Consider the following 27,721-nt stretch of genomic DNA (forward strand, 5'->3'; position numbering starts at 1 on the left):
CGTGTAGCCACGGTGTGTGTGACTTGGGGGTGATTTGCTTGGGCTGTGCTTCTTGCATCTATGTGTGTGATTGTATCTGACTATGTATCTGTATGTGGGTGTGCCTATGACTTTGTGGGGCGGTTGACTGTGGGTGGTCGTGTGCCACTGCAACTGTGGCAGTGGCTGTGTGCCTGAATGTCTTTGTGGTTTCTTGTCCGTGTGGTTGTAAGCCTGTGTAATGGTATTCCGTGTGATCGTGTGTCTGTATGTATGATTCTGTGTTCTTTTTTGTTTCTTTGTTTTTTTTTTTTTTAAGATTTATTAATTTATTCACGAGAGACACACAGAGAGAAGCAGAGACATAGGCAGAGGGAGAAGCAGGCTCCCTGCGGGGAGCCTGATGTGGGACTCCATCCCAGGATCCTGGGCTCACGACCTGAGCCAGAGGCAGAGGCTCAACCACTGAGCCACCAAGGTGCCCCTAATTCTGTGTTCTGATAGTTTTCTCCCTAGGTGTGCCTATTATTTTTGTGACAACTTGACCAATATTTGTGTGTATGTCTGTGAGATTGTGTGCCTACACGTGTCAGTGTGATTTGATCTATGTGAACCTGTGGTGACTGTGAATGTGACATGAACATATGCCTGAGTGAGTGGCTAGGCTCACCTAGGTCACTTTGATGAGCGTTTGTGTGATGTGCATTTGAATCTGGGTGCACTGTGCCTGACCATCTCTGTATCTAAAAGGCCTATTTCTGCCATGACATGGCCTTTTTCCAGGTGGGGTAAGTAAGGCCCAGAAAGCAGAATGATCTCGCTCAAGGTTACAGTAGGCCAAGTGCAGAGCGGGGATCTGTATTAGGATCCAGGCCTCCTGGTTCCCAAGCCAGACCCTCCCTGCCCACCAGGAACACGTCTTCCCACATCAACATTCTGGCTAATTGTATGTGTGTCATGCTCTACCTCACACCATCTCTGAATGAGTATGATGGGAGTAACAGTGGGATTGTGTCTAAAGGTGATCACTGGCCTGCATACCCTCAAGTGCCTGAGGACTGGGTGTCTCTAGACCTTCCTACTTTCTGGGCCGTTCTTGCCCGTAATGTCCAAATAAAACAGTTTGAACCCTCCTCCTCACACATCAGGGAGCCCATTACCTCCCTGAAATGTCCCTGATTATGCGTGGCTCTCATTCTTTTTTTTTTTTTTTAAATATTTAATTTATTTATTCATGAGAGACACAGAGAGAGAGAGGCAGAGACACAGGCAGAGGGAGAAGCAGGCTCCATGCAGGGAGCCCAACGTGGGACTCGATCCCAGGTCTCCAGGATCACAACCTGGGCTGAAGGCCGTGCGTGCTAAACCGCTGAGCCACCCAGGCTGCCCCGTGGCTCTCATTCTTCTGGTCGCCTCCCTCCTCCTGCAGCCAGTGGGCTCTCCCCTCCCCTCTCCTCTTCCTTTCCCCAAAGTTCCCTACCCTGAAGCTGCTGTGGGTGTCAGAGGGTGATGTCCATCAGGAAACCCAAACTGAGGTTCAGGCCTTGCCTCCCTGGGAAGTCTATCATCCCTCCTGGCCACATGCTCTTAGGGGGCACGTGTCCCAGCCGCATGCCCTGCCTCTGTCCGGACCTTTATCTTCGTGCCTCACATTTTAGAGCCACAAATGCCTGTTTAATGCCTCATCCTAAACCAAGGAGATCTCTTCCCAAGGGAGACTCTGCTTTCCTCTCCAGGAACCCACTAATTCCAGCCTATTGTTTTATTGAGGCAAAATTCACATAACATAAATGAACCATTTTAAAGTGAACAATTCAGTGGCATTTAGCACATACACAATGTTGTGCCACCACTTCCTCTATCTAGTTCCAGAACATTTCCATCACCCAAAAAGGAGACCTTGTACCAATTAGCAGTCACTCCTCATTCTTCCTCCCACTGCTCCTGGAAACCACTAATCCTTTCGTCTGGTGGATTTGCCTGGATATTAACTAGAATCATATGTATGATGTCTTATGATTGGCTTATTTCACATAGCATGTTTTTGAGGTTCACCCACGTGATTATGTATTTAAAGCTTCATTCCTTTTCCTGGCTGAATAATATTTCACTGTATGGATGGACCACATTTTGTTTATCCATTCATTTGTTCATGGACATTTGGATTGTTTCTACCTCTTGACTACTGTAACTAATGCTGCTGTGAACTCAGCATACAAGTATTTGTTTGAATACCTGTTTTCTTTTTTTTTTTTTTAATTTTTTTTCTTTTTAAATTTATTTATTCATGATAGTCACACGGAGAGAGAGAGAGAGGCAGAGACACAGGCAGAGGGAGAAGCAGGCTCCAAGCACCGGGAGCCCGACGTGGGACTCGATCCCCGGTCTCCAGGATCGCGCCCTGGGCCAAAGGCAGGCGCCAAACCGCTGCGCCACCCAGGGATCCCTTTCTTTTCTTTTTTTAAGAGAGTTTATTTGTCTATTCATGAGAGAGAGAGGCAGAGGCTCCCTGCATGGAGCCTGCCGTGGGACTCGATCCTGGGTCTCCAGGATCACGCCCGGGCTGAAGGTGGCACTAAACCACTAAGCCACCAGGGCTGCCCTGAGTACCTGTTTTCAATTCTTTAGGGTATATACCTAGGAGTGGGTGGGAGGGGTCATATGGTAACTCTTGTCCAAATTTTTTGTTTAACTTTTTGAAGAATCATCAAACTTTTCCACAGTAGCTGCATTTTACATTCCCACCAGGAGCTTACAGCGTTCCAATTTCTCTACATATGGCCATCTTAGTGGGTGCATTGAGCTGGCTTTTATATTACTTGCTACCCCCTCCCTTTGTGGCACATGATAATATTTTGCCTTTTTTTGTGTGATGCATTTGTGAGGCACCAATTCTGATTGTGCATCTGTGGTGATGTGTCTATGTCTGGGCAGCATTGTGTGCTTTTCACTATTGGAGTGTTTGATTCCATGTTGGCAATGGTTGTCTGTCTTTAACTGGATGTGGTCCCAATGATTGGGCATTGGTAGCTGTGCAGTCATGACTAATTACAAACTGTGACAGTAACAGGTGGTGTGAATATGTAGGGTTGTAGGTTTTATGTGGTGCCATATATGGTTGAGTCTGATGTATATGTATAGCTGTGTGCATTACTACATCATTGTGCGTTTGTGAGCAGCTGTGTGCTGCTGTGTTTCATGCTTTTGTGTGTGGTGGCAACATCTGTGTTTCATGGGAGTTGTGTAACTGCATCTTCTATAGTTTAGTGACAACATATCCAAGTGTCTCTGTGTGTCTGTTCGGTTGTGGCTAAATCACGTCAATGTGATTGTGTGCGTTTATGTGACAGTGTGTGATGCTGTCAGTACCTGTCTGTGTGATTATGAATTCTATGTCTGAGAGATTGTGTGACTATGTCATTGTGTAACCAATGTAGTGGATAGCTGTGTCTTTGTGCCTGGAAGTTGTGTGTCTGTGCGTGGTCTATATTATATAGATACACAATTTCATGTGCAGGGACTATATGGTCTGTGTGACTCAGGGGTCAGGAATCCGTGTTACTATGTAACTGCCTGTTGTGTGTGGATATGACTGTGAACTATGTATGTATGATATGTGTCCGTATCATCCACCCAGGCTCCCACGGTAAAACAATGGTCCCTGGTGTAGAACCTTGGATTCCTCCCCCATGGGGAACAGAAGTCAAACAGCAGCCAGGCCCAGAGCAGGGGTTGGGGAGGGTCTCCTGCACATCATCATGTACTTCCTGTGGCCTGATCCAACCATGCAATTTCACCCAGGAGAGGGGGTCACTTCCCCTGCTCCAGCCCCATCACACCAGAGCAACTGTGGTCACGGCAGCCTCCAGCTCCACACAAGCCTCACCCAGAGGGGCCGTGGCAGACAGCAGTGCCTGATTGGGAGGGGCTCCTCCCGGCGCTAAGCTCAGACCCTGAGAACTCACAACCCAGGCAATTTCAAACCAACCTAACATGAAGCCCCAGCCCCCAACCCTCCCACTCATCGGGAACAGAGCTTTGGCTGTTCTGGGCCTCCACCTGATAGCAGCTTACAACATCTGGGGTGTCTGATAATGCTTGGCTTGGCAGGGACTTCATGCCAAGCCCCGCCATCAGCATGGTTGCTGCTGTTTATTGGGGAGGGGGAGAGCTACAGGGCCCCGGTCACAGGAAAGGGGGTATCAAAACCCCTTCCCAGGACCCCCATTCTGTCTGTCGCCCCTTCTACAGAAAGGTAACTAAGAGTAGGCCCCAAGTTTCTCTTTCTGTGGGGACTCAGTACCTCACTTTACCCAACACCTGAACCCTCAACCTCTGAACCCCCAGCCCCTGAACATCTGACTTGGCTTTAGATACAGGGTCAGTCCTTAAAGCCCAGCCCCTAAACAGGCTGAGATGAGGTCTCTTCCCCAAAAATGGTGACCCCCCGCCTTGCCTGCCTCTTATCAGGGGCTGCAGCCAATCAGCTGAGAGCAGAGAGGAGCCCTCTGAGGGGCCATTGGTGTCTCAGAGCCCACGAGGCCACGGAGGGAGAGGAGGTCTGAGGCCCAGGGTGGGCACCAGCCAGCCATGGCCACAGCTGAGACCGCCTTGCCCTCCATCAGCACGCTGACCACCCTGGGCCCCTTCCCGGACACACAGGAAGACTTTCTCAAGGTGGGGCCAGGCGGGGTGTAGGTGGGCTGGCTGGGGTCCTGGGCTGTGGGTAGAGCTTGGGGGGGGGTCTAGTCCTCATCTTACTCTGCATCTTAAGGCTGGGGGTCCTCAGGCCAGGCCAGGGGTCTGAACCTGGTCTAAGGACCTACTTCTGTCATATAAAACTGAGGCTTGGAGGGGCACCTGGCTGGTTCAGTGGGTAGGACATGCAACTCTTGATCTTAGGGTCGTGAGTTCAAGCCCCATTTGGGCCATAGAGCCTACTTTAAAAAAGAAAAGAAAAATTAAAAACCTGAGGTTTGAAGCTGAACCCTGCAGCAGTCCACAGTGAGACAACCCCGGTTACCAGGGGAAACAGCAAATCCAGGAATCACTCTTGGGAATTAATTTTTGGGGGTGACAGGGAAGAAGAGGGAGAGTCTGGAGGGAAACTGAGGCAAAGCTGAGCCCCCCCCCCCCCCCAGCCTTCCATGCCTAGCTCTGCCACCCCTTCCCCCATGCCTGAGTGTGGCTCCAGATAATGTTAGTCTTATCTTGGGTCTCCAGCCAGACCCATCGGCCTCTGGCCCTGGACTTGGGGGTGCTGGGGGGAGTGTGCATTGTAAGGCAAGGGGACAGACAAGCAAGCAGGACCCCTTTCCAGAGCCTCTGGCCAGCCTGCCCCCATCAGGGCATCCAGCACCCCCCAACTCTGGACGGGGTACCTCGGTGTCCACCGAAGCCTCACGCCACCGCTCCTTCCCCAGTGGTGGCGCTCTGAGGAGGTGCAGGACTTGGGTCCGGGTCCCCCTGATCCCACCGGGCTGCCCCTCCACGTGAGGCCAGAGTCGCAGGACGCGCCCGGGGAGGACGAAGACGACGAGAGGGACTCGGCCACCGCCTGGGATCTGGATCTCCTGCTCACCAACTTCCCGTGTCCCGAGCCGGGCGGCGCGCCCCAAACCTGCGCTTTGGCGCCAGGCGAGTGCTCGGGGGTGCAGTTCCCGCCGCCGCCGCTGCCGCCGCCACAAGCGCCCGAGACTCCCTGCCCGTACGTGGGCGGCCCGGGGCTGGTGGCTGGGCTCTTAGGTCCCGAGGAGCACCCGGGCTGGGCGCGGCCGGCCCCTAGAGCCCCGGTCCCGGACGCCTTCGTGGGCTCAGCCCTGGGCCCAGCCCCCGAGCCCAAGCCATTGCCGCTGCAGCCCGTGTACCCGGGGCCAGGTGCGGGGTCCTCCGGCAGCTACTTCTCGCGGACCGGGCTTTCGGTGCCCACGGCGCCGGGCGCCCCCTACGGGCTGCTGCCCGGGTACCCACCGCTGTACCCGGTGCCGCAGTACCAAGGGCACTTCCAGCTCTTCCGCGGGCTCCCAGCGCCTGCGCCCGGCCCCACATCACCCCCCTCTTTCCTGAGTTGTCTGGGACCCGGGACGGCGGGTTCGGGACTCCGGGGGACCGCAGGAGACCCAGGAGGGGTCGCGGACGCCGCACCGTCTAAACGCAGCCGGCGATCGTGGGCGCGCAAGAGGCAGGCGGCACACACTTGCACGCACCCGGGCTGTGGGAAGAGCTACACCAAGAGCTCACACCTGAAGGCTCATCTGCGCACGCACACAGGTGAGGGCGCGAGGACCGGGCCGGGGAATGGGCCTCAGGAGCAGAAAAACCCGAGCAAGTGGGCGGGGCAGAGGATGCTCGGAGCCGGCCTGGGACCTCGGCAGCAGGCAGCATTGAGGGAGGCGGGGCGGGGGTAGCACGGAGACAACCTGGGGAATCTGAGGAGCGTCTCCGGGAGCCGACGGGTGAGATCTGGGCAGGGCAAGGGCCAAAGAGCAGAAAGCCTGGCAAGTGACAAAGGGGACGGGCCGCGGAGAGGGGAAAGGCTTGGAATGCCAGAGGTGGAGCCAAAGACAGAGGGTTCGGGTCCTGGGCTTGCAGAGACGGAGTTAGGAGCCTGGAGTGTAAAGCGTTGAGTTGCTTGCCGGGGAGGCGGAGCCAGGCCGTAGGGGGCGTGGCAGCACTCAAGAGGGGAGGCGGGGCCAGAGCCAGTTTCTGGAGCCCAGATAGGGCGGCGGGTCCAAGAGGATAGAGGGAATAGCTGGGAAAGGAGGGTGGGCCTAGGAGAAGCCGGGTCCCAAGGATCCTGTGGAATAGAGGCGAGGAGGAGGAGGAAGGGTCAGGCCTAAGTTTAGGAGTCCCCACGGAGGGTAGGCCCAGCACAGATGGCAAGGGCCATGTGTACACTCCAGTGCAGAAGCGCAGGGGGAGAGGCCAGGAGTAGCCGGGAGAGAGAACAATCACCGGGGACAGGGCCAAGGGGGGGTGGGAGGCAGAATTGGGCAGCAGCTGGAGGGTCCTCTGGTACAAGGCAGGCGCTGGAACACAGGGAGCCAGAGTCAAAGGATGAAGGTGGGGATGGCTTTAGGACTCAGGGGCAGGGTAATAGGGCACAGAAAATGAGGCCAGTGGTGTAGGGGACAGGACTTGGGTCCAGGAACTGAGAACGGGTTTGGCGCCAAATGCAGGTACAGAAGGGTTGGGATCGCAGAGGCCGGAGTGGGTGCGAATCAGAGCCCTCCCCTGAGAGTGAGCGCCTCCCTACATTTTGAGCGCTAGGTGCCTCACTTGCCTCATCCTAGTACAGACCAAGGCTGAGTAAAGCAGTGTGGCCAGATGCAGAGGCAGCACAGGGGAGGGGTGGGGCGGACAGTGGCTCACAGCTTGTTTGTCACCCCCCAACCCACAGGGGAGAAGCCCTATGCCTGCACATGGGACGGCTGTGGCTGGAGGTTCGCACGCTCAGACGAACTGACCCGCCACTACAGGAAGCACACAGGACAGCGCCCCTTCCGCTGCCAGCTCTGCCCGCGCGCTTTTTCACGCTCCGATCACCTGGCCTTGCACATGAAGCGTCATCTTTGAGCGCTGCCCCAACACTTGGACTCTTCCTGGGGATTGGGGATGGAACAAAAGCAGATCCACACAGGGTGGTGTTCCCTTGGATGGACCCTCTCCCGGATTCATGGTCCCATAGATCCACCCAAAGATCAAGGACTGGCCCATAGAGACACTTGAAGCTCCCACACGTCTTCAGCCACGGGGAGCTACACAGAGACATCCAGTGGCCACACAGACACAGCGAGACAGACCTCCAAATAAACGGAGTCATTTGGACACTCAGACATTTTGGACAGAGGGACAGACTCTCAGAGAGCTGGACCCTCAGACCAGCTTACAAGAGGCCCTGGGCAGTGGGAGTGGTTGTGGGGTGAGGTTTCCCAGAGACCCTTGGCCTAGAAAGGGGTTTTCACACCGTGATTAATGAAGTTCTGCATAGTGGCTGGATCTGTTGTGAATGGTTATGGGTCCTATACCAATGCCTCTCCCAGATAAAGGTTCAGCGTTGGCCTGATTTTGTGGGTTTTGGGTGCTGGAAGATGGGAGGAAGCTTTACCCTCGGGGGTAAGGTTGGGAGCCGTACACACCTTCACACCCTCATCTAAACTTCAGCTACTCCTCTTAGCACTGCAGGCTTTGATGCCCCTCCCCATCACACCTAGCCCTTGTCTCCTGTCTTGAACCCCAGGTGCATTCACCGGAACCATCTCCCCCGGTGTAAGAGTCCTCACCCGGGGCCCTCAGAGCCCTAGCACCCTCCACCCTGACGTGGGATCCAAAATGCTCCCTTGATTAGCTCAGGAGGCCTCAGGAAAACATGCGGCATGAAAAGCAAAGAGCACAAGAGTTGAGCCTCAGGCTGTAAGGCAGGAAAGGAAAAAATCCAAATTCACATTTGACCCACGAGCCCGAGGAGAGGAGCTCTGGCGGAAGAGTGGTTTGACTATAGCCGAGCGAGCGGAGCGAGACGGAGGCGGGGCCTAGCGGAGGGATGTGAAATGTGATTGGCTGAGAAAGGAGTCGGAGGCGGGACAGGGGAAAGCAACGAGACCGCAGTGGGCGTGGTCAAGTGGGCGTGGCCAGGGCCGGCCCGGTCGGTGGGGTATATCGACGCAAGCGGGAGGCGTTCCCTGAGGGGAGTGACGGTCAGAAAGGAAGCCCCGCCCCGGGGGGGCGCCCCAAATTAACTTTCAAATCTCAACTTTCTAGTCTCGCGGGCGGACTCTGCATCCTCGTGAGGTCCCGGCTCGGGTTCCCATGCCCGTTTAGGGAAGTGAAAGTCGCCTAGGGACCGGCCCGGCCCAGCTCGTGACCTGGCGCCCCAGGGTCCCAACACGGATTCCTCGACCCAAGCGCCATGGCCACGCTGAGCCCGCTGCTCCTGGCCGCGCTGCTGTGGGTCCCTGTAAGGACCCTGACCTGCTACGGGGACTCGGGGCAGCCTGTGGACTGGTGAGTGCGCATGCGGCCACCATCCCCCGGGGTCGGCCTGGGGATGCTGCGCGACTGGGTGAAGCCTGGGGTTCCCTCTGTTCCCCTCCCTCCATTTCTTCCAGGTTCGTCGTCTACAAACTGCCAGCCCAGAGCGGGCCCGGGGATGCGGCGCAGAGAGGACTGCGATACAAGTACATGGATAAGGACTCAGGGGGCTGGCGGGACGGCGCGGGGTCCATCAACAGCTCGGCGGGGGCGGTCGGCCGCAGCCTGCTGCCACTGTACCAGAACGCCAGCCAGGTGAAGGGGCGCCAGGGCTGAACCCGGGATGAGACTCTAGGGCCCAGCCCGGGGGGGGGGGGGATTTCAAGTTGCCCCGTCCATCTCCCCCCAGCTCGCCTTCCTGCTATACAATGACCAGCCACCTAAATCCAGTGGGTCCCAGGACTTCGTCGCCATCCGGGGGCACACAAAGGGTGAGTTCTGGATTGGGGCTCCGGGGTTCCTATGCATCTTTCCCAGCTAACCCCTGACCTGCCCGGGGATGGAGTGCTGGGTGGTCTGTCGGACTCTGGACGTCTGCTTCCTCATTTTATATTAACATTGCTTTTCAAAACAAACAAACAAAAACATTTTCTTCTTGACTGTGAGAATTGACAGCTGCAGAAACTGAGCTCAACAGTGGTTTTAACACTGCTCATGCCTCCTCCAGCCCCCCACCCCCACCCCCAGCCCCGGGGCAAAGGAAGGGTGTTCTTGGTGGCGTGTGTGCCTGTCGGAATGCTTTGATCAGCCCTCCTGATCCTTGTCTTCTGGTTCAGGCGTGCTGCTCCTGGACCAAGAAGGGGGCTTCTGGCTGGTCCACAGCGTTCCACAGTTCCCTGCACCCGCCTCCTCTGGGGCATACAGCTGGCCTTCTAACGCCCACACCTATGGGCAAACCCTGCTCTGTGTATCTTTTCCTCTTGCTCAGTTCTGGAAGATTGGTGAGTGTGGACAGGGAGGCAAAGTGAATCCCTGATTCCCTGGGGCCAGAATGTGGAATAGTCGCTGATTTTCTCCACCCTTGCCCTCTAGGCCGGCAGCTGACCTACACCTACCCCCTAGTGTATGACCACAAGCTAGATGCAGACTTCGCCCAGAAAGTCCCCTACCTGAAGGACGTGGTCAAGGGCCATCATGTTCTCCACAGCCCTTGGAACAGCAGTGTAACCCTCACATCCAAGGCAGGGGACACCTTCCAGAGCTTTGCCAAATATGGAAAATTTGGAGATGGTGAGTCTGGAAATTGACGGTTGCAAAGTTCTTTTTCTGCAGAGGGGATGTCTGGTGTGTCCATGGCTAATGGCAGGTCAGGAATAGGGACTAGGATTTTTTTGAAAGCTACAGTCAAATGACAGGTAGACAACCAACAGACCTGGGTTCACATATTAGTTTCTGGCTCTATGATGTGTGATTTAACCAGAGCCTCAGTTTAACCCATCTGAGAAATGGGGATACTGATATCTACATTAAAGAATTGTTATGAATGAAGTGAGGCATATAAAGCATTTGGTAAGGGTTATTCATGTTGTCATTCCCTGTGTTTTTAGGAATTGACAACTGAGGAAACTGAACTCAGAAAGGGGGAAATGGCCCTAGCAATGACCCTGACCCTGCTCATGCCCTTTTTCCATCCTCCACAGACCTGTACTCTGGCTGGTTGGCAGAAGCCCTTGGCAGTAACCTGCAGGTCCAATTCTGGCAAAACTCTCATGGCATCCTACCCTCCAACTGCTCCAGGGTCCAGCATGTGCTGGACGTGACCCAGATAGCCTTCCCTGGGCCAGCTGGGCCAGCCTTCAGTGCCAGAGAAGACCACTCCAAGTGGTGTGTAGCCCCAGAAGGGCCCTGGGCCTGTGTGGGTGACATGAATCGGAACCTTGGAGAGGAGCACCGGGGTGGGGGCACATTATGTGCCCAGCTGCCAGCTCTCTGGAAGGCCTTCCAGCCTCTGGTGAAGGCCTGGAAGCCCTGTGGGGAGAACAGAACTTCTCTCCAGGAAATCCAGCAGAGCATATAAGAGCTAAGGCTCAGACACCATTTGGGACTTCAGCTTGAACCCCAGTTTAACGTCTGTGTGACCCTAATTATGTGCCTTAACCTGTGACTCAGTCTACTCACCTGCAAAATGAGAATCATGACACCTGACTCAGGACTGTTGAGAAATAAAAGGAAATTGGTGGATGGGGCTGTTAACCTTTTTTCTTCAAGTGGACACTGGGACTCCAGACAACACTGCAGCCCTTCTTCTCTCTCTGAAGCTCTGGGGACAGCTGGTGTGTAAGCAAGACCCAAAGTGGGACCACAAGGAATGGTCCACCCAAGACCCACCTCCTCTCTCTATGGTAATCAGGCCTGGAGCTTCACCCTTCAAGACGCACACAGGCAAGGGGGCAGAAACAGGATGTCTTGCCCCGCCAGGGGAGGTGGGGTGAGCCCCAGAAAGCTCACACAGCACAGACACACTTTATTTATATGTGTACATATGTATACAGGTGGCTGTACAGAGCAGGGCCAGCGGCCCCCTTGGCTATGGGCCTGGAGGTGTGGGGCAGGGTGCACCTTTTTTGGTCAGGCCTGCTGGGGGTATAGCTTCAGCAGGGCACCGGGAGGTCGGCCCCACCTCAGCCTTGGTAGCTGGGACCAAGAGGGAAGTAGGTGGGGTTGGGAGCCCTGCAGTGCTGGGCGCATTCCTTGTGGGGGCTAGGGAGGGGGTCTGGGGTTCTGGAGAGAGTTTGGGGGAGGTGGGCTTGGAGCGAGGCCCGCTCAGCGTGGTCCGCTCCTCTACCACCTCCAGCACCCAGCACTCCCGACCCCGGGGAACCTCAGGTACAGGAGGCGCCAGAGATGTGGATTCCTGCAACCCTTTGGAGTCTGCACCAAGAGGCTGGGGGGTCCCGGCCTTGGCCCCGGGACGCACAGGCTCTACGACAATTGGCACCGGGGGTGTGCCTGCCTCACCCGAGCTGCTGCGCCTGCCGGTCTCGTGTTCCTGCACTGGGCTCAGCGCAGCCTTTGCCACGGCCCTGGCCACCCCACCCGCTCCATCCTCTGTCTGCACGCTCTGGTGCCTTATGCCGCTGGCGTCCCGCTCCAGGGTCCGGCCCCCGGGGGTCGTCACACGGGGTGGGGTGCAGGCATCGGCCCCACCCGGAGACTCCTTCTCTTTACTGGACACCGACGGCCTGGGGGAGCCCTCGGGCAGCAGCGGATCGGCACCCAAGCTCAGGGGTGACTCTTGGCGGCCCAGGCGACGGACGGCAACCTGCCTAGGTGTGCCAGGACCCTCGATGGGAGGCGTCTCGCCGTCAGACTCGGCGAGGCTATGCAGCGCCAGCTCGCCGTGGAAGTCCTTGCGGAAATCCGGGTGGCCCACCTCGAGGCTGTGTTTGCGCAGTGCGCCCTTCTTGTCGGCGCCCAGCGAGGCTCCCAGCTTCTCTGCCGACTGCACGCGTTTGAGGAGAGGCGAGCGCGGGGGCTCGGCACTCTTGGGGCGCGGGCGCACCACGGGCGGTGACGAGTGCAGCTTCGCAGGGAAGCTCTGCGTCGTATGTGAGCTGCCCACCGTGTGGCCTGGCAGCGGCGGTGGCGACGCCTGTGTCGGGGACGGCGTGTGTGCCAGTGGCGACAGGGGGATGTTGCCGGCCGACTTGCAGCGCGCAGAGCGGTACTGGCGGTGCAATTTCGGCGACAGGCCGTGCAGCGTGCTGGGCCGGATGTGGTGCGACGCCGACGACGCTGGCGAGTTGGGCGTGCTGGAGGCCGGCGAGCTGCTCTGGGAGGAGGCGCCTGCGGGTGAGCGAGAGGGGCTGTCGCGCGCTGCGGGCACAGCCAGGGCACAGCCCCGCCACCCTGCGCCGCTCGGCCCGCCGCGCGCAGGCGCAGAGCGTACCTAGGTAGGCGGAGTCGGGCGTGGAGCGGTAGCTGTGGGTAGGCGAGCGTGCAGGCAGCCCGTGCGTGGGCGAGCCCGGGAGGCTGTCGCTGGACGACAGCGACCGGTTCAGCGACGACAGCGAGCGGCTAGTGTGCAGCAGGTTTGACTGCTTTGTGATCTTGCGGAAGAGGGAGCTGCGCTTCTTGCTGGGGGACAAAGAGGGGGCCACCTACCCTTCACCAAGTTCCAGAACTCCTGGCTTCTCCCACTTTAGGGCCGCAGGTCGCCCCTGGGGGCCGCCCACCCCACCTGGCCCCTCCCTCTCCAGCTGCAACCCTCAGATCAAAACTGAAAGAATTCTCCTAAACTCTGGTCCCATCTGGCTCCTCCCACATCAGGCCCCCAGTTCCCTTCTGGCCTCTCCCACCCGAAGCCAGAAAAACACCCATTGGCACCAACCCAACCACTTCTGGCCCCGCCCACCCGTCTAGCCCCGCCCTCCCCAGCTGCAACGGGCCTAACAGAGCTGGAAGAAATTCACATGACTCAGTCTTGTCTGGCTCCTCTCACTCAAATCCCCACTCAACGACTTATCCAGGCCAAACCGCCAAACCCTCTGAACAAAACACCACACACTCGTGGCCCCACCCATCTCTCCTAGCTCCTCCTACTTCTAAGGGAAGAAATTATTTCAATTGGCCCAGTCTTGTCTAGCGTGCTCATTTCACGTAGGAATCACTTCTCGTAGCCCTCCCAGACATCTAAATATATCCAACAGGTCAGAACCAGCTCTCCTGGACAGCACCCTCTTTAATTGACAAATGCTGGCCCTGGCCACCTCCCAAGACACCCCTACAAGGTTTTTCTCCCTGCCTAGAAACCTGGCAGTTTCCTTTCTGGGCTTCGCCCGCTTTCCCAGCCCTTCTCTCCCTGTCCTCTTGTTTTTGCTCGATGGTCCGGCCGGCCACTCTTCCTGGGCGCTTCCCTTCTCAGGTCCTCACCACCTCCCACCTTAGCCCCGCCCACTGCTCAAACAACAACACGAAAACGCAAATGTTCCCTCAGCCTGCTATTGATAGACCTGCCAGCTGCATTTGGCCCCACTCACCTCTCCTGACCCTCCTTGGCAGAGGGCCGCTTGTTCCTCCTGGCCATTTTGGCTTTGTAGCTGCTGCGCCGGGCGGGGCCAATGCGAATGGAGGTATTTTCAAAGGGCGTTGTAGTCACCGCTACCTTATTGCCACTCTAGGGGAAGATAGGGGAGAAATGCTCTGCTGAAGGCTGCTCCAGCTGTTTCAGTTCCCCAGAATCTCTCCAGCCCTCCCTGGCTCTCCCTGCAGGATGCTGCCTCCCTTGCACTCACCTTAAGGATCAGCTCCACGACCTCAGGATGCACCATGCCATGCACAGGCTCCCCGTTCACGTGGGTGATGAGGTCACCAGCACACAGCCCAGCCTCCTGAGCTGGGCCCCCCTCTTCCACGTGCTGGGGACAAGACACCCCACAGGGGTAGGGTCACAGGATTGGTAACAAAGAAAGCTCCTTGAGCTTATGTGCCAGATGCCTAGCTTTGCATGCACAGCAATCCTCATAGCACCTTATGAAATAATGATCATTCTCCCCATTTTACAAATGAAGAAACTGCGGCTCAGAAAGGGAAGTGAGAAAAAAAAAAAAAAAAAGAAAGGGAAGTGAGCACACAGGTCACAGAGGACTCTTATCCAGGTCCTGGTTCTACAGTTTGAGCAGTCCCTCATCACTGGGGTGTGTGTGTGGGGGCATGCGTCTGTGTGTGTGTGTTTCTTTCTCCCCACCCACCCCTCACCTTGGGACAGAGACTCCAAGCATGTGTACTCACCCAGACAATGTGATGAACACTGTAGACGTCCGAGTCACCCATGTAGACCCGAATGGCACGCAATGTGAAGCCATACTTCTTGCCAGAGCGTTGAATGGTAATGGGGGAGCGGAGCCCACTGACAGCCGGTGAGTAGTCCCGGCTGGGCGAGGAGTCCCGTGAGGATGGGTTAGAGGAGAGAGATCGTGGGGACATGGGGCTGGCCAGAGGTGAGCTTCCATGGGGGTCCACTGCAGACACAGAATCATGGTCAGAGATAGGCGCCAGAGACCCATCTCTCCCTGTATCTGCTCCTGATTCCCGCAGAGATGGAGACAGCCCCTCCCCTGCTATGTGGAACCCAGCATCACCTGCAGGAATCATGACAGACAAAGCAGTGGCGGAAGCCGACTTGATGACTTTGCCCCCCGTTCTAGAAGGTCTCTTCTCTACAGCAGGGTCTCCTGACAGCTGCTGGTGCCGCGCCCGGCGCAAAACCAGGTCATTGGTGGCCCTCGGGCCTGATGAGTCCCCGTCCTTCGAGGGTGGACAGAGGTCACCTGGGCGTGGGCGGTCAGCTGCAACAGAGAAAGTGGGTTAGGAGTCAGTCCAAGGTCACAGAATTCCTGCATGCTGTTCCCTCTACCTGGAATGCTCTTCCCACTTCTCTCTTGTGAGTTTCACGAAAGCAGGTAACATATCCATCTAGCACAGCCCCTGATACAGAGGCGTCCTCATATACATTTGTTGACTGAGCATGGAATATGGGGTGTTCCTCATGTTGATGAGAATCCCCAGGCTGGAGTGCGAAGAATGGGTGAGAGCTTGCACAAATAACACGAGGCTCACTGAAACAAATGCTCACTATCCGGCCACTGGGTAATTGGGGAAGGCGGCAGGAGAGGGCACTCACCGGCCTCAGCGTCCCCAGCGCTGGGGGTGCCATCCCCTTGAGCTGCCTCTTTGGAGCCCCGCGCTTCCAGGGAGCCTGGGGGGTCAGAGCTGGGCCGGGGAGGCCGGCGCAACCGGGCCTCGTCCTCATCCTCTTGGGGGGCGCTGAAGCGGCTCGGTTCCAGCAGCGCAGAGAAACGGCGGCGCGCGCCCAGCGGGGGACTGGCCTCCCCCTCCAGGAAGCTGGCTTCGGAAGCCGAGAAACGCTTGCTGCACGAAGGGGTAGTGGTCAGAGACACGCCCTTTCGGGTCCCGCCCCCAAACCCAGTCCAGTCCCCCGCTCACATCTCCGGGGAGCCCCCTCTCCAGGTCTTCTCCCGCAGGGTCAGGCCGCCCAGGCCCTCCCGCTTGCCAGCCGCCTTCTCGTCTGGGCCCTTAGCGCTCGGCTCCCGCTTGCTGGCCCCCGCTGCCGCCACCGCCACCGGGGTCTTGGGCTCGTGCTGCGACAGTTGCTCCATGCTGCTGTACACCTGAACCGGCGGGCGGTGGGAGGCAAGCCCGGCCCAGTTCCCGCCTTCGCTCCCGAACCAATCCGCTTCCCGCTGCTGGACCCGCCCACACTACGCCCCGCCCCCAAGGCCGGGCCCCGCCCGATTCTGAGAAGCACCCCGACCACCTACATTCTTCAACTCCCGCCCCACTCCAGTGAGGCCCTGCCCTGCCCAGGCCCTCGAGAATATGCTCTCCTTGCTTCACCCACTTACGTCTATTCTCGCCCAGACTAGGCTCTGAACCCCCTTACGCGCTGTTCCTCAAAGCGAGATCTTGCCCAGCCTTCCAAGCTCGCCCCGGCCCCGCTGCTCTTTCCCGCCAGGACCGGCCCCGCCCCACCGCGGGCCTCCTTGGCACATCCGTCCAGGTTCCCGTCAGATGCAACTCCTTGCCACGGCCAGTCCCAAGACCCCCATGCTGCCTCCCCAGCAGGGCTTCTCACGCCCAGATCTCTTGCCCCCTCGGTAATTCCCCGGCTTGACACCTCGGGCCTGGGACCCGGCTCCCCTGTCTCCTCAGCCCCGCCTCCGCCCAGGCCCCGCCCCCCGGTCTCACCGCACCCCTGGCCCAGCCTTGGCCCACCTTGCTGAAGCGCGGGGAGCAAGAGGAGAACTGGCGGATTTCCACGGGCTCCTCTTCCGTCGTGTCATCCTCATCATAGGAGTTCACGTGATGATACCTGTCCGAGCGGGCTGAGGATTGGAGGGAGGGCCATAACCGCAGGCAAGGGTCCGCTCCTCAGATCACACCCCCACCGGACCCGCGTTCCAGCCCGGCTGCAGGCCCCCGCCAGGCCCCTGGCCCATCCTCGGTCCGATTCCGCCCCTCCCCCAGGCTGGGTCGCAGCTCCACCCTCCGAGGCTCCCGGAGAAGCCTCCCCTCTAGATCCCACCTGTGGCAGTGGCAACCCGGACTCTGCCCCCCGCAGCCCCGCCCCACCGCGTGCTGGCGCTCGTTCTGGGTCCTAGCACCCTGCGGCCCAACCTAAGGACTCACCCCAGTCCAGGCGGGGTGCCTACCCCAACCCGGTTTCTTCCCGGCTTCTCAGGCTGAGCCCCGCCTCTATCCCAGCCACGCCTCCGAGCAGTCACGCCCCCTCCAGGAGGTCCCCTGACCAGCTGGGGTCCCAGGGCCCCTCTCACCGGATCCCACCCCCCGGCCCTGCTCACTGTCGAAGTAGCTCGTGTCATCCTCGGACTCCAGGTGGGGGATGAACTCGGCCTTCTGCCTCAGCAGTCCTGTCCAGTCCAGGTCTCGAAAGAAACTGTGCTGCTTCACCTCAAAGGCACCACCTGGGGAGGGAGGGGGGGAGGGGCCAGGGGAGAGAATTCCAGAGACCGCCCAGTCCAGCAGAGAGAGCCCCAGACCACTTGGGCTTGGAGTCCTACTCTCCAGCCATGACCCCCAGTTCCTTAGTTTCTCTGAAAGGCAGACCCCTTACCTGCCCCCAGCCGGACCAGGGGGTTGGTCTGCAGGAGGCTGGATATCAGGAGCTGGGCGTCCGTGGGCAGGGCCTCGTCCCCTTCTGGCCACAGGATGTCATCTGCAGAAAAGGCAGAGCTGGGGGTCGCTTTTGGAGTCCACAGGCCTTGGCCTGGCCCATGTACCCATGCCACCCGCCTGCCCCCCACAGAGGCACGCACCGCTGATGACCTGTCCAAAGAGTTCTTCGGGCGTGTCTCCAAAGAAGGGTACGCAGCCCACCAGGAACTCATAAAGAATGATGCCCATGGCCCACCAGTCCACCGGCTTGCCGTATCCCTGGCGCAGGATGACCTCGGGTGCGATGTACTCTGGGGTCCCACACACCTGGGGGCAGGCCGTCAGCCTGCGCCCTGGCCGCGGGAGGGGCCTCGAGGGAGAGCCGAGCCCCCCACCAGGCCCTGGGCCCCGCAGTTCTGTGGGGTCACTCCACCCACGGTGAACCCCATGCCCGCACACACACCTGTTTGTCCAGGAATTCCCGGGCGTCCTTCTCAATGTGGCCCTCGTACAGGTTGGTCGTGAGGCTCATAAGCCCCATCTTGGAGAGGCCAAAATCCGTGAGCTTGATGTGCCCCATAGAGGTGATGAGTAGGCTGCAATGGGGAGGGGGCGGGTCTCAGAAGTGATGCCTGTGTCCACTTCACTCCTGGTCCTTTCATGCCAGGGCTTCCCGAGGGGCAGGAAGGAAGTGATGGGAAAGGCTCACTTGTCAGGCTTGAGGTCCCGGTGCACGATGCCATAGTTGTGCAAGTACTCCAGTGCCAGCACGGTCTCAGCGAAGTACATGCGGGCCATCTCCACAGGCAGTGCCCCGATGTTCTTCAGCAGGGTGGCACAGTCCCCCCCTGTGGGGGAAGGAGTTGGCCCACGTGAAGACGGAGGCACCCTCAGCCTGGAGCTGAGCACTCAACACGCACCAGGTCCTCACCTCACGTTGTTTCCATTTTACAGCTAAGGAAAACTGAGGCTCAGAGAGGCGCCCCCCCTCCCCAGGTCACATGCAGAGTGCTCTCTACCAGGCTTCTCTCTTCCTCTTAGTCAGCTCCAAAGTTAATCTGATCAGCCAATTTCATACATGAGGAGACTGAGGCTCAGAGAGAGGTTGAGTCAGATGGTGAGGAGTTGATGGTGGAGGTGAGATCTGGTCAGAATAAAAGCCTGGAGGTGTGTGGGTGGCTCAGTAGGTTAAGTGTCTGCCTGTGGGTTAGGTCATGATCTCGGAGGTCCTGGGAATGCACCCCATGTCGTCAGGCTCCCTACTCAGTGGGGAGTCTGCTTCTCCCTCTTCCTCCACCCCTCCCCTGCCCCCATCAGGTTCTCTCTCAAATAAATACAATCTTTTTAAAAAAGAAGAGAATAAAAAGCCTGCCTGCTTATTGACTGAGTCTAGGAGCATGAGTCTTGATCTCCTGGAGTGTGACTCTTGAGGGCCTCGGGCCTTAAAATGTAGACTCCTGGCCCCTACTAAGTTTACTGTAAACAGCATTCCTATTTTAGTCTCCTAAGTCTATTCCTAACTTCTCTTACAAGGGCCAGATTTTCTTCCAGGCGCAGACTCTAGGTTAGCGTGTAACCCAAGTCGCTTCAGTGAACCAGCCCTCAGACTGTCCCTTCTATTTTCACAAATATTGCTAAACTCATAGGACATAAACTGGGATTCCTGGGTGGCAACTCTGCTATACCAGGGCCTGTCTAGAAGGAAGTCCACACATGCAAGAGCAGAGTCAAGAGATGAAGAGATTCCTGGTGACATGGTTTGAGCACCCAGATACAGCCATTCCTGAAAGTGACATGATTTTTTTTAAATCAAATCTTTCAAATAAATAAATTCTTTCTTTCTTTCTTTCTTTCTTTCTTTCTTTCTTTCTTTCTTTCTTTCTTTCTTCCTTCCTGCCTGAGCCAGACTTAACTCTGTGTCAGGAACTGACAAATCAGACTCCACAAGGGTGGGGCTCAGGAATCTGCATTTGGTCACAACCCTAGGGAATCCTGACACACACTTATGATGAGAACCAAGCTGAATTCACTTCCAAATGAGACTTTAGGGCTGGGCCACACTCAGAAAGTATATGACTTAAAACTTGCACCATCACCTCCATATTGGTCTCCTTGCTTCTGCCCTCACTGCAGCAGCTAAATGGATATTCTCAAACATAAACCAGATCATATCAGCTCTGCTTAAAATCTTATAGATGATGTCTGTTGCACCTGGAGTGAAATCCAATGCCATTCAGGGTTCTGCAAGGCTCTGCATGCTCAACCCCATCACCTCTTCATCCTTATCTCCCCCTACTCTCCCTTTGGCTTGTTCACTTGGCTCCAGCTTTCTTGGCCTCTTCATTGCTCCTCCAAATCCAGACACCTTCTCACTTAAGAGACTTTGTGCTTGGATTTCCTCTTCCTTATGGTCCCCGATGCCATCCTTATATGTGAAATCACCTGGTCTCCTCTGGCTTGTTTATTGTCTGGCTACACAGACCACAATGTAACCTCCACGAGGGAGAGGAGTGTCTGTCTGGGTCCCAACTGTGTCACCAGGGCCTAGCACAGCATGTGGCATGAGGAAAACCACAAGGGGACATCTGTTGAGTGAACAGGTGGTTGACTAAAGGCTTGGGGCAGCATAGTGTGACTCCATAAGACAATGCATCTCTTAATAACCACAATATGTGTAACTGGAGCAATAGATAGAATTAGTATTTAGGTGATTATAAGCATGGATGAGTGGATAAACAGATGAAAAAAATATACATTGGTGGCTGCATGGATAGATAGTAAATAGCTACATGGATAAACTGATGGATAAATTGTGGACAAATGGAAGGAGGTAGCCAGTGAGTCATGATCCCAGAGTCCTAAAATGGAGCCCCTGTTGGGCTCCCTGCTCAGTGGAGAGCCTGCTTCTCCCTCTCCTCTCTACCTGTACTATTGCAGTTGCTATCTCTGTCTCTGTCTCTCTCAAATAAATAAAATATTTTTTTAAAAAATAAAGAGATAGCAAAATAGGATGAGAGGCTGCTAGAATAGTTGTAGATGGAGGAATAAAAATATGGATAGTAAATAGATGGATAGATGATGAGTTAATAAATAGATACATAGATACTGATGGATGGATAAGTGACGAGTAAATGGGTGAATAAATGGATGGGTAACTGCATGGCTAGATATATAAAAAGATGAATAGATGAAAATAGATGTGCAAGGTAAACAACTAACCCTACTATAGGGACTTCAGTTAATAATTATGTATTCAGGGGATCCCTGGGTGGCTCAGTGGTTTAACGCCTGCCTTCAGCCCAGGGTGTGATGCTAGAGTCCCGGGATCAGGTCCCACGTCGAGCTCCCTGCATGGAGACTGCTTCTCCCTTTGCCTATGTCTCTGCCTCTCTCTCTTTGTTTCTCATGAATAAATAAATAAAATCTTAAAAAATAATAATATTCATGTATCCAGGGATACCTGGGTGGCTCAGCAGTTGAGCGTCTGCCTTCAGCCCAGGGTGTGATCCTGGAGTACTGGGATCGAGTCCCACATCGGGCTCCCTGCATGGAGCCTGCTTCTCCCTATGCCTGTGTCTCTGCCTCTCTCTCTGTGTGTCTCTCATGAATAAATAAATAAAATATTTAAAAAATAATAATAATCATGTATCCATATTGGTTCAATTATAACAAATGTGCCACATGAACACAACATGTAAAGAATAAACTGTGAGGGGATCCCTGGGTGGCGCAGCGGTTTAGCGCCTGCCTTTGGCCCAGGGCGTGATCCTGGAGACCCGGGATCAAATCCCACGTCGGGCTCCCCGTGCATGGAGCCTGCTTCTCCCTCTGCCTGTGTCTCTGCCTCTCTCTCTGTGTGTCTCTCATGAATAAATAAATAAATTAATTAATTAATTAAAAAAAAAAAAGAATAAACTGTGAGGAAAGAGCATCTGTGGGAACTCAATGTGTCCAGTCAATTTTTCAGTAAATCTAAAATACTCTAAAAAATGAAGTCTAGGGCAGCCCCAGTGGCGCAGGGGTTTAGTGCCGCCTGCAGCCCGGGGTGTGATCCTGGAGACCCAGGATCGAGTCCCACATCAGGCTCGCTGCATGGAGCCTGCTTCTCCCTCTGCCTGTGTCTCTGCCTCTCTCTCTCTCTCTGTGTCTCTATGAATAAATAAATAAAATCTTTAAAAAATGAAGTCTATTAATGTTTTAAGATGGATAACAGAGGGCAGCCCCGGTGGCGCAGCGGTTTAACACCGCCTGCAGCCCAGGGCATGATCCTGGAGTCCCGGGATCGAGTCCCACATCCGGCTCCCTGCATGGAGCCTGCTTCTCCCTCTGCCTGTGTCTCTGCCTCTCTCTCTCTCTCTCTGCATCTCTATGAGTAAATAAATATTAAAAAAAGATGGATAACAGATATGTAGATCGACAAAGAGATGGATAATTAAATTATTGGATGGATGGATAGATGGAAGGATGGATGATGGTTGGGTGGAGAGTGGGTGGATAGGTGAGTGGATGGGTAGATGGGTGGGTGGATGAATGGATAGGATGGGTGAGTGGATGGATGGATAGATGAGTGGATGGATGGATGGATGGATGGATGGATGGATGGATGGATGGATGGATGAATGGATAGATGAGTGGGTGGGTGGATGGATGGATGGATGGATGGATGGATGGATAGATGGGTGGGTGGATGGATGGACGGAAAGAGTGGATGAATGGAGAGATGGTACATGGATGGATGGATGGATGGATGGAAAAACTGATAGATTAGCAAATGAACAGATGGAGGGAAGATGTACCTACATTAAATGAAATGAAAATAGATAAACCAACAGATGGGTAGATTATAAACAAATGTGATAGATAATCAATGACTGGATTATTAAATAGGCAGATAAACATACAGGTGGATAGGCAATATGGTGACTAGGGCTCAGGCCACTGAGCAACCATGACCTGCATGCATCCCCCATCTTCCCTGCAGTCCTGCAGGCAGCCACACCTTCCACGTATTCCATGACCATGCAGAGGTGGCGCCGGGTCTCAAAGGAGCAGAACATGCCAACCACAAAGGGGTTCTCAGCAAAAGTGAGTATATCACGCTCCACAAAGGCCTGCTGGATCTGGTTCCGCAATATCAGGTTCTGTTTGTTGATCTTCTTCATTGCAAAGCGCTGTCTTGTATCGCGGTGCCGCACAAGGTAGACAGCACTGCAGGGGGAGAGAGCGAGGACCGGCCATCACCTCCGAGACACCCGGCCTCCGCCACCCTCCCCCCGCCAGAGCCCCGGGTGGCTCACCCGTAGGCACCATTGCTTATGAGCTTGATGGTCTCAAAGTCATTCTCTCCAGGTGGTTTTTTAGCCTTGGTGCTGCGGCCCTATAGGGAAAAATGGAGACCACCACCACCATCATCATAAGATTGCTATTCTTCTTATTCCATTTACATAGGAGGAATCAGAAGGACAGGGAGCGGGGGGGGGATGGAACCTTCATCCAAGTGCCACAGTGAGGGAGTACCAAAGTCAGGACTTGAACCCATACTGTCTGACTCTGAAGCCATATTCCTAACTTTTTTCCATTAGGAAAGAAGCCTACAAAATAATCACCTTAATGTATAAAGAGCTTCCAGAAATCAATAACAAAATGCCTAACAAACGAAGAAAAGATATAGGCAAGATATTTGGATTACAATTAGAGCTCTTAACCATATGAAAAGATGCTGAAACTTATATATAGTGGCAGAAGGGCAAATTAAGACTACCTCAAGATACAATTTTTCACCTAGCAAATTGGCAAAAAAATCCAAAAGGGTAAACCTGTGGAGGAACAGGTACTTCTATATCCCGCTATTGGTACAATCCTCATGGAAGGTACTTTGGCATATAAAATAATTACAAATGCATGTTCCCTTTGATCCAGTAATTGCATTTTTAATTGATGCCATAGATATGCATGTGAAAAATGATGCATGCATATCTTGCTTATTGCAAGATTGGAAACAATCCATATGTTCATCTATAGGAAATTGGTTTAATAAACACATGAGCAGCATCTGTATGAAGGGATATCGTGTCACTGTTAAAAAGAATGAGGCATTTCTCAGTACATTGATTCAAAAGGGCCTCCAAAATATTTTATTAAGGAGGGGGGAGCAAGGAACAATATGTACTGTATGTTTTTGTGGCAAAATGGAGCTATCTAATCATATCTGGGGAGGTGCTCAGTAGTACATAGACTAATAATATTTGGGGGGATATAGGCCAGTGGGGGACAAAATGGGGATAGGATATTTCACTGTATACCTTTTTTGAAAATTATGTTTCTTTTTCTTTAGGATGAAGAGATTCATTCCATAAATATCACACAAAAATGTGTGATATACTAAATTTGTATGCTCCTCTGAATGTAGCCTAAAAACATCTGGCACAAAAAATGATAGAACTACAGGAAGAAACTGCTCGAAACAAGGATTTTACACATATTTCTCAGAAACTATCAGATTAATCAGGCAAAAAAAATAGAAAAAAGAATAGGGAGATGGAAGATTTGAATCACTCAATTAACAAGTTTGATTGAATGGCATACGTAGAATCCTATAAATAACAATTAAAGATAAATACCTTTTTAGAGTTTTTAGAGTTTTGAGTGATGTCATTCCATTACCTATTCAAAAAATTAAACAAATGGCATGGGTAGTGAGATTCTTTTAAAAAAAATATATATATATATATATACAGAGAGAGAGAGAGAGAGAGAGGAAAGATGTGTGTGTATAGGTGTGAGAATTCATAGATACAATTTGAAACAAAGGTTACAAATTCAAATGCCTTCAGGGGCCAGGCAGGCCAGGTGGGGGCATGGATGACTGGGAGGCAGGTACCCCTTATCATAGAGCAGCCCCCACTTACTGCCAGCTGGTTCTATGATGGTGTTAACAGAACCTCTGGTTTTTCAAGAGAAGGCTCAAACCCAGATTTTGAGTCAAAATCTTCTCTGTAATCTTCTCTGTTCTATATTTTGCTTCAAATTTAAAAAAAAAAAACACGTGAGTGGCCAGTACTAGACATGGGGAACATCTGTCAAAGTGTGGCTGGCCTAAGAGGTGGGATTACGGCAATTTTCACTGTGCTGAGTTATTAACACAGAGAGACATCCAACCTACTCAAAACCCATGCAGGGCTCCCCACAATTACCATACGACCAGCAATTTTGCTCCTGAGTATATACTCAAAAGAACTGGAACAGCTGTCCAAACACTTGTACACAAATGTTCAAAGCAGCACTATTCATACAATGGCCAAAAGGTAAAAACAACCCAAATGTCTATCAATGGACAATGCACAAATATGGTGGATGCCTACAGTGGAATATTATTATTCAGCCATAAAAATGAACAAAGTACTGATCTGTGTTACAACATGGATGTACCTTTTTTTTTTTAACATGGATGAACCTTGAAAATGTTATGCCAGACAAAAAAGGCCACAGAGTAAAAGTGAATTTATATGAAATACCCAGAAATGTATATAAAATATACATTTACGTGAAATATGAAATTTATATAAAATAACCAGAATTGACAGATCTATAGAGTCAGAATGCAGATTAGTGGTTGCCAGGGGCTGGGGAGGGGAGGGTGAGTGAGGAGTACCTGCCTAATGGGTACATGGTTTTTTGGGGGGGTAATGAAAATGTTCCAGAACTAGATAGAGGTGATAGCCGCCCAACACTGTAAATGTATTAAAACCCAGTGAGTTTTTTAATTTTAAAATGGTTAAAATGGGGACACCTGCGTGGCTCAGTGGTTGAGCATCTGCCCTCTGCTCAGGGTGTGATCCTGGGTCTGGGGATCCAGTCCCACGTCGGGATCCCTGCATGGAGCCTGCTTCTCCCTCTGCCTGTGTCTCTGCCTCTCTCTCTCTCTCTCTCTGTCTCTCTGTCTCTCTCATGAATAAATAAATAAAATCTTTTTAAAAAAATTTTAATGGTATGTTTTCTGTACCATGTGTGCATGGGTGTGTCTTATGCGTATTTCACCATGAAAAAAAAAAGCCGATGGAGGAACAGCTGTTATTATCGACCCATTTCACAGATGGGGAAACTGAGGCTTGGAGCAGGGACCAAGAGATCCACCCAAACTGAGGGCAGAGAGCCCTCAGGAGGTGAGCCCTCGGCGGGACCCGGGGGCCTTACCTCGGAGAGGTCGTCCTGTTCGGGCGTGTTGGAGCCCCCGCTGTCCTGCTCTTCCAGGTGCACCACGTCTAGGAAGGGACGGAGAGTGAGCAGAGGCTGGGGACCCGGCGGGTGCAGCCACAGCCCCCGGCGCCCACCGGCCAGCACCTGGGAAGGGGTCCCGGGTGAGGCCCAGCTGGCGGATGATGTAGCGCGGGATGTCGGTCTTGACAAGGTGACCTTCCTTGGCGTGGCCCTCCGCCGCCTCCAGCAAGTGGTAAAACTCCTCGGGGTTGAATTCCTGAGGCAGGGCAGGGGCGGGCTGGCAGCGGGCTCCAACACCCCCACACCCCCACCCCCACCACCCCCCCCCACCCCCGCCCAGGCCCGGGCCCTCACCAGGCACTCCAGCAGCCTCGCGGGGCGCGAGATGATGATGAGCAGCTTCTTGACCAGCTGGGTGACGAAGGCTACCTCCATGCTCTCGGAGCGCTCATAGGCCTGGGGGGGCGGACGCAGTGAGGGGGGTTCACCCGGCCTGCTTCAGCCAGGCCCCTCTCCCGACCCACCGGGTGCACACTGCTGCTGCTGTTGCATTTTACAGGTGAGAAAACTGAGGCCCCAGCAACGTGGTAAAAATAATGATAATGGGGGCGCCTGGGAGGCTCAGTCAGTTGAGCTTGGGACTCTTGGTTTGGGCTTTTGGGCTCAGGTCCCAATCTCATGGGTCTTGAGATAGAGCCCCATGTCCTGCTACACCCTCACTGGGAGTCTGCTTGAGGATTCTCTCCCTTTGCCCCTCTGCCCCCGCATGCTCGTGGTCTCTCTGTCTCTAGACAGAGAATAAATAATGAATAAATATTCATTATAAATGAATAATGAATAAATAATAAATGAATCTAAAAAATAATAAATATATAAATAAATAATATGAATCTAAATAACAAATAAATGAATAAATAAATGAATAAATGAATGAATTAAATAAATAATAAAAATTTATTAATTAATAAATAATGAGTCTAAAAATAAATAATAAATAAATAAATGAATAATAATAAATAAATGAATCTAAAAAAAAAACCATGATGCAGTATTTGAAAAAATAATGCAAAAGATCTATGATAAGCAAAATAACAAATTTTATTTTTTTTAAATATTTTTTTCTTTATTTATTTATGATAGTCACACAGAGAGAGAGAGAGAGGCAGAGACACAGGCAGAGGGAGAAGCAGGCTCCATGCACCGGGAGCCCGACGTGGGATTCGATCCCGGGTCTCCAGGATCGCGCCCTGGGCCAAAGGCAGGCGCCAAACCACTGTGCCACCCAGGGATCCCCAAAATAACAAATTTTAAATAAAAATAGGATCCAGGGCAGCCCGGGTGGCTCAGCAGATTACTGGGATCAAGTGCCGCATCTGGCTCCCTGCATGGAGCCTGCTTCTCCTTCTGTCTGTGTCTCTGCCTCTCTGTGTCTCTCATGAATAAATGAATAAAATCTTAAAAAAAAACACAAAGCTTTCCTTCCTCTTAAAAAAATAAAATATTTGAAATAATGTTAAGTTTTAATATACCTACTTTTCAAATTTTCAATAATTAATGTTCTGAGGGGAGAAAAAAATCACTTGCCTCCTCCTAGTGCCAAACTGATGCCTACTATTTATCTTCTGACTCTTCCTATTAGAATGTCAGCTTCCTGAGGGCAGAGATTTTGTTTGTTTTATTTCCAGGTAATTCTCCAGCTTCTAGATCAGCCCCAGAATAGGTGCTTAAGTAATATTTGTGGAATTAATGAATGAGCACATTCCCTTTTTATAGCAGAAAGAATGAGGCACAGAGAGGTTAAGTGACTTGGCAAAGGCTGCAGAGGAAATAAGTGATGAGCTAAATATGAATCTAGGCCATT

At 53.5% G+C, this 27,721-nt stretch overlaps 3 protein-coding genes across 5 annotated transcripts in view; 2 read left to right on the forward strand and 1 right to left on the reverse strand.

Moving 5' to 3' along the window:
• The first annotated feature begins 4,447 nt into the window (after window positions 1-4,447).
• On the forward strand, window positions 4,448-7,977 carry KLF1 (KLF transcription factor 1). The gene is made up of 3 exons (XM_072787097.1): window positions 4,448-4,656; window positions 5,403-6,249; window positions 7,379-7,977. The coding sequence occupies exons 1-3, from the start codon at window positions 4,570-4,572 to the stop codon at window positions 7,552-7,554; spliced, it is 1,110 nt and encodes a 369-aa protein (XP_072643198.1). The 5' UTR covers window positions 4,448-4,569; the 3' UTR covers window positions 7,555-7,977.
• A 647-nt stretch (window positions 7,978-8,624) lies between these two features.
• DNASE2 (deoxyribonuclease 2, lysosomal) lies at window positions 8,625-11,190 on the forward strand. Its single transcript, XM_072787098.1, is given in 7 exon segments — window positions 8,625-8,982; window positions 9,087-9,264; window positions 9,359-9,440; window positions 9,786-9,950; window positions 10,042-10,239; window positions 10,650-10,987; window positions 10,989-11,190. Coding segments are annotated over 7 exon segments (1,101 nt in total). The 5' UTR covers window positions 8,625-8,887; the 3' UTR covers window positions 11,034-11,190.
• A 263-nt stretch (window positions 11,191-11,453) lies between these two features.
• Window positions 11,454-27,721, reverse strand: part of MAST1 (microtubule associated serine/threonine kinase 1) — a 30,100-nt gene continuing 13,832 nt past the window's right edge. For all 3 annotated transcript variants that reach the window (XM_072787095.1, XM_072787096.1, XM_072787094.1), the window contains 19 exons: window positions 26,215-26,316; window positions 25,984-26,116; window positions 25,837-25,904; window positions 22,941-23,020; window positions 22,643-22,851; window positions 18,353-18,491; window positions 18,107-18,239; window positions 17,805-17,970; window positions 17,603-17,704; window positions 17,331-17,453; window positions 16,744-16,853; window positions 15,955-16,139; window positions 15,632-15,879; window positions 15,090-15,296; window positions 14,740-14,969; window positions 14,244-14,366; window positions 13,989-14,125; window positions 12,899-13,086; window positions 11,454-12,795 (listed from right to left, as the gene is read on the reverse strand). In XM_072787095.1, coding sequence (XP_072643196.1) covers window positions 11,537-12,795; window positions 12,899-13,086; window positions 13,989-14,125; window positions 14,244-14,366; window positions 14,740-14,969; window positions 15,090-15,296; window positions 15,632-15,879; window positions 15,955-16,139; window positions 16,744-16,853; window positions 17,331-17,453; window positions 17,603-17,704; window positions 17,805-17,970; window positions 18,107-18,239; window positions 18,353-18,491; window positions 22,643-22,851; window positions 22,941-23,020; window positions 25,837-25,904; window positions 25,984-26,116; window positions 26,215-26,316 — 3,942 coding nt within the window. In that variant the 3' untranslated portion in view covers window positions 11,454-11,536. The remainder of the gene's footprint in view (window positions 12,796-12,898; window positions 13,087-13,988; window positions 14,126-14,243; window positions 14,367-14,739; window positions 14,970-15,089; window positions 15,297-15,631; window positions 15,880-15,954; window positions 16,140-16,743; window positions 16,854-17,330; window positions 17,454-17,602; window positions 17,705-17,804; window positions 17,971-18,106; window positions 18,240-18,352; window positions 18,492-22,642; window positions 22,852-22,940; window positions 23,021-25,836; window positions 25,905-25,983; window positions 26,117-26,214; window positions 26,317-27,721) is intronic.

Source organism: Canis lupus, chromosome 19 (genome assembly GCF_048164855.1).
Source record: "Canis lupus baileyi chromosome 19, mCanLup2.hap1, whole genome shotgun sequence".
Classification (NCBI taxonomy): Eukaryota; Metazoa; Chordata; class Mammalia; order Carnivora; family Canidae; genus Canis; species Canis lupus.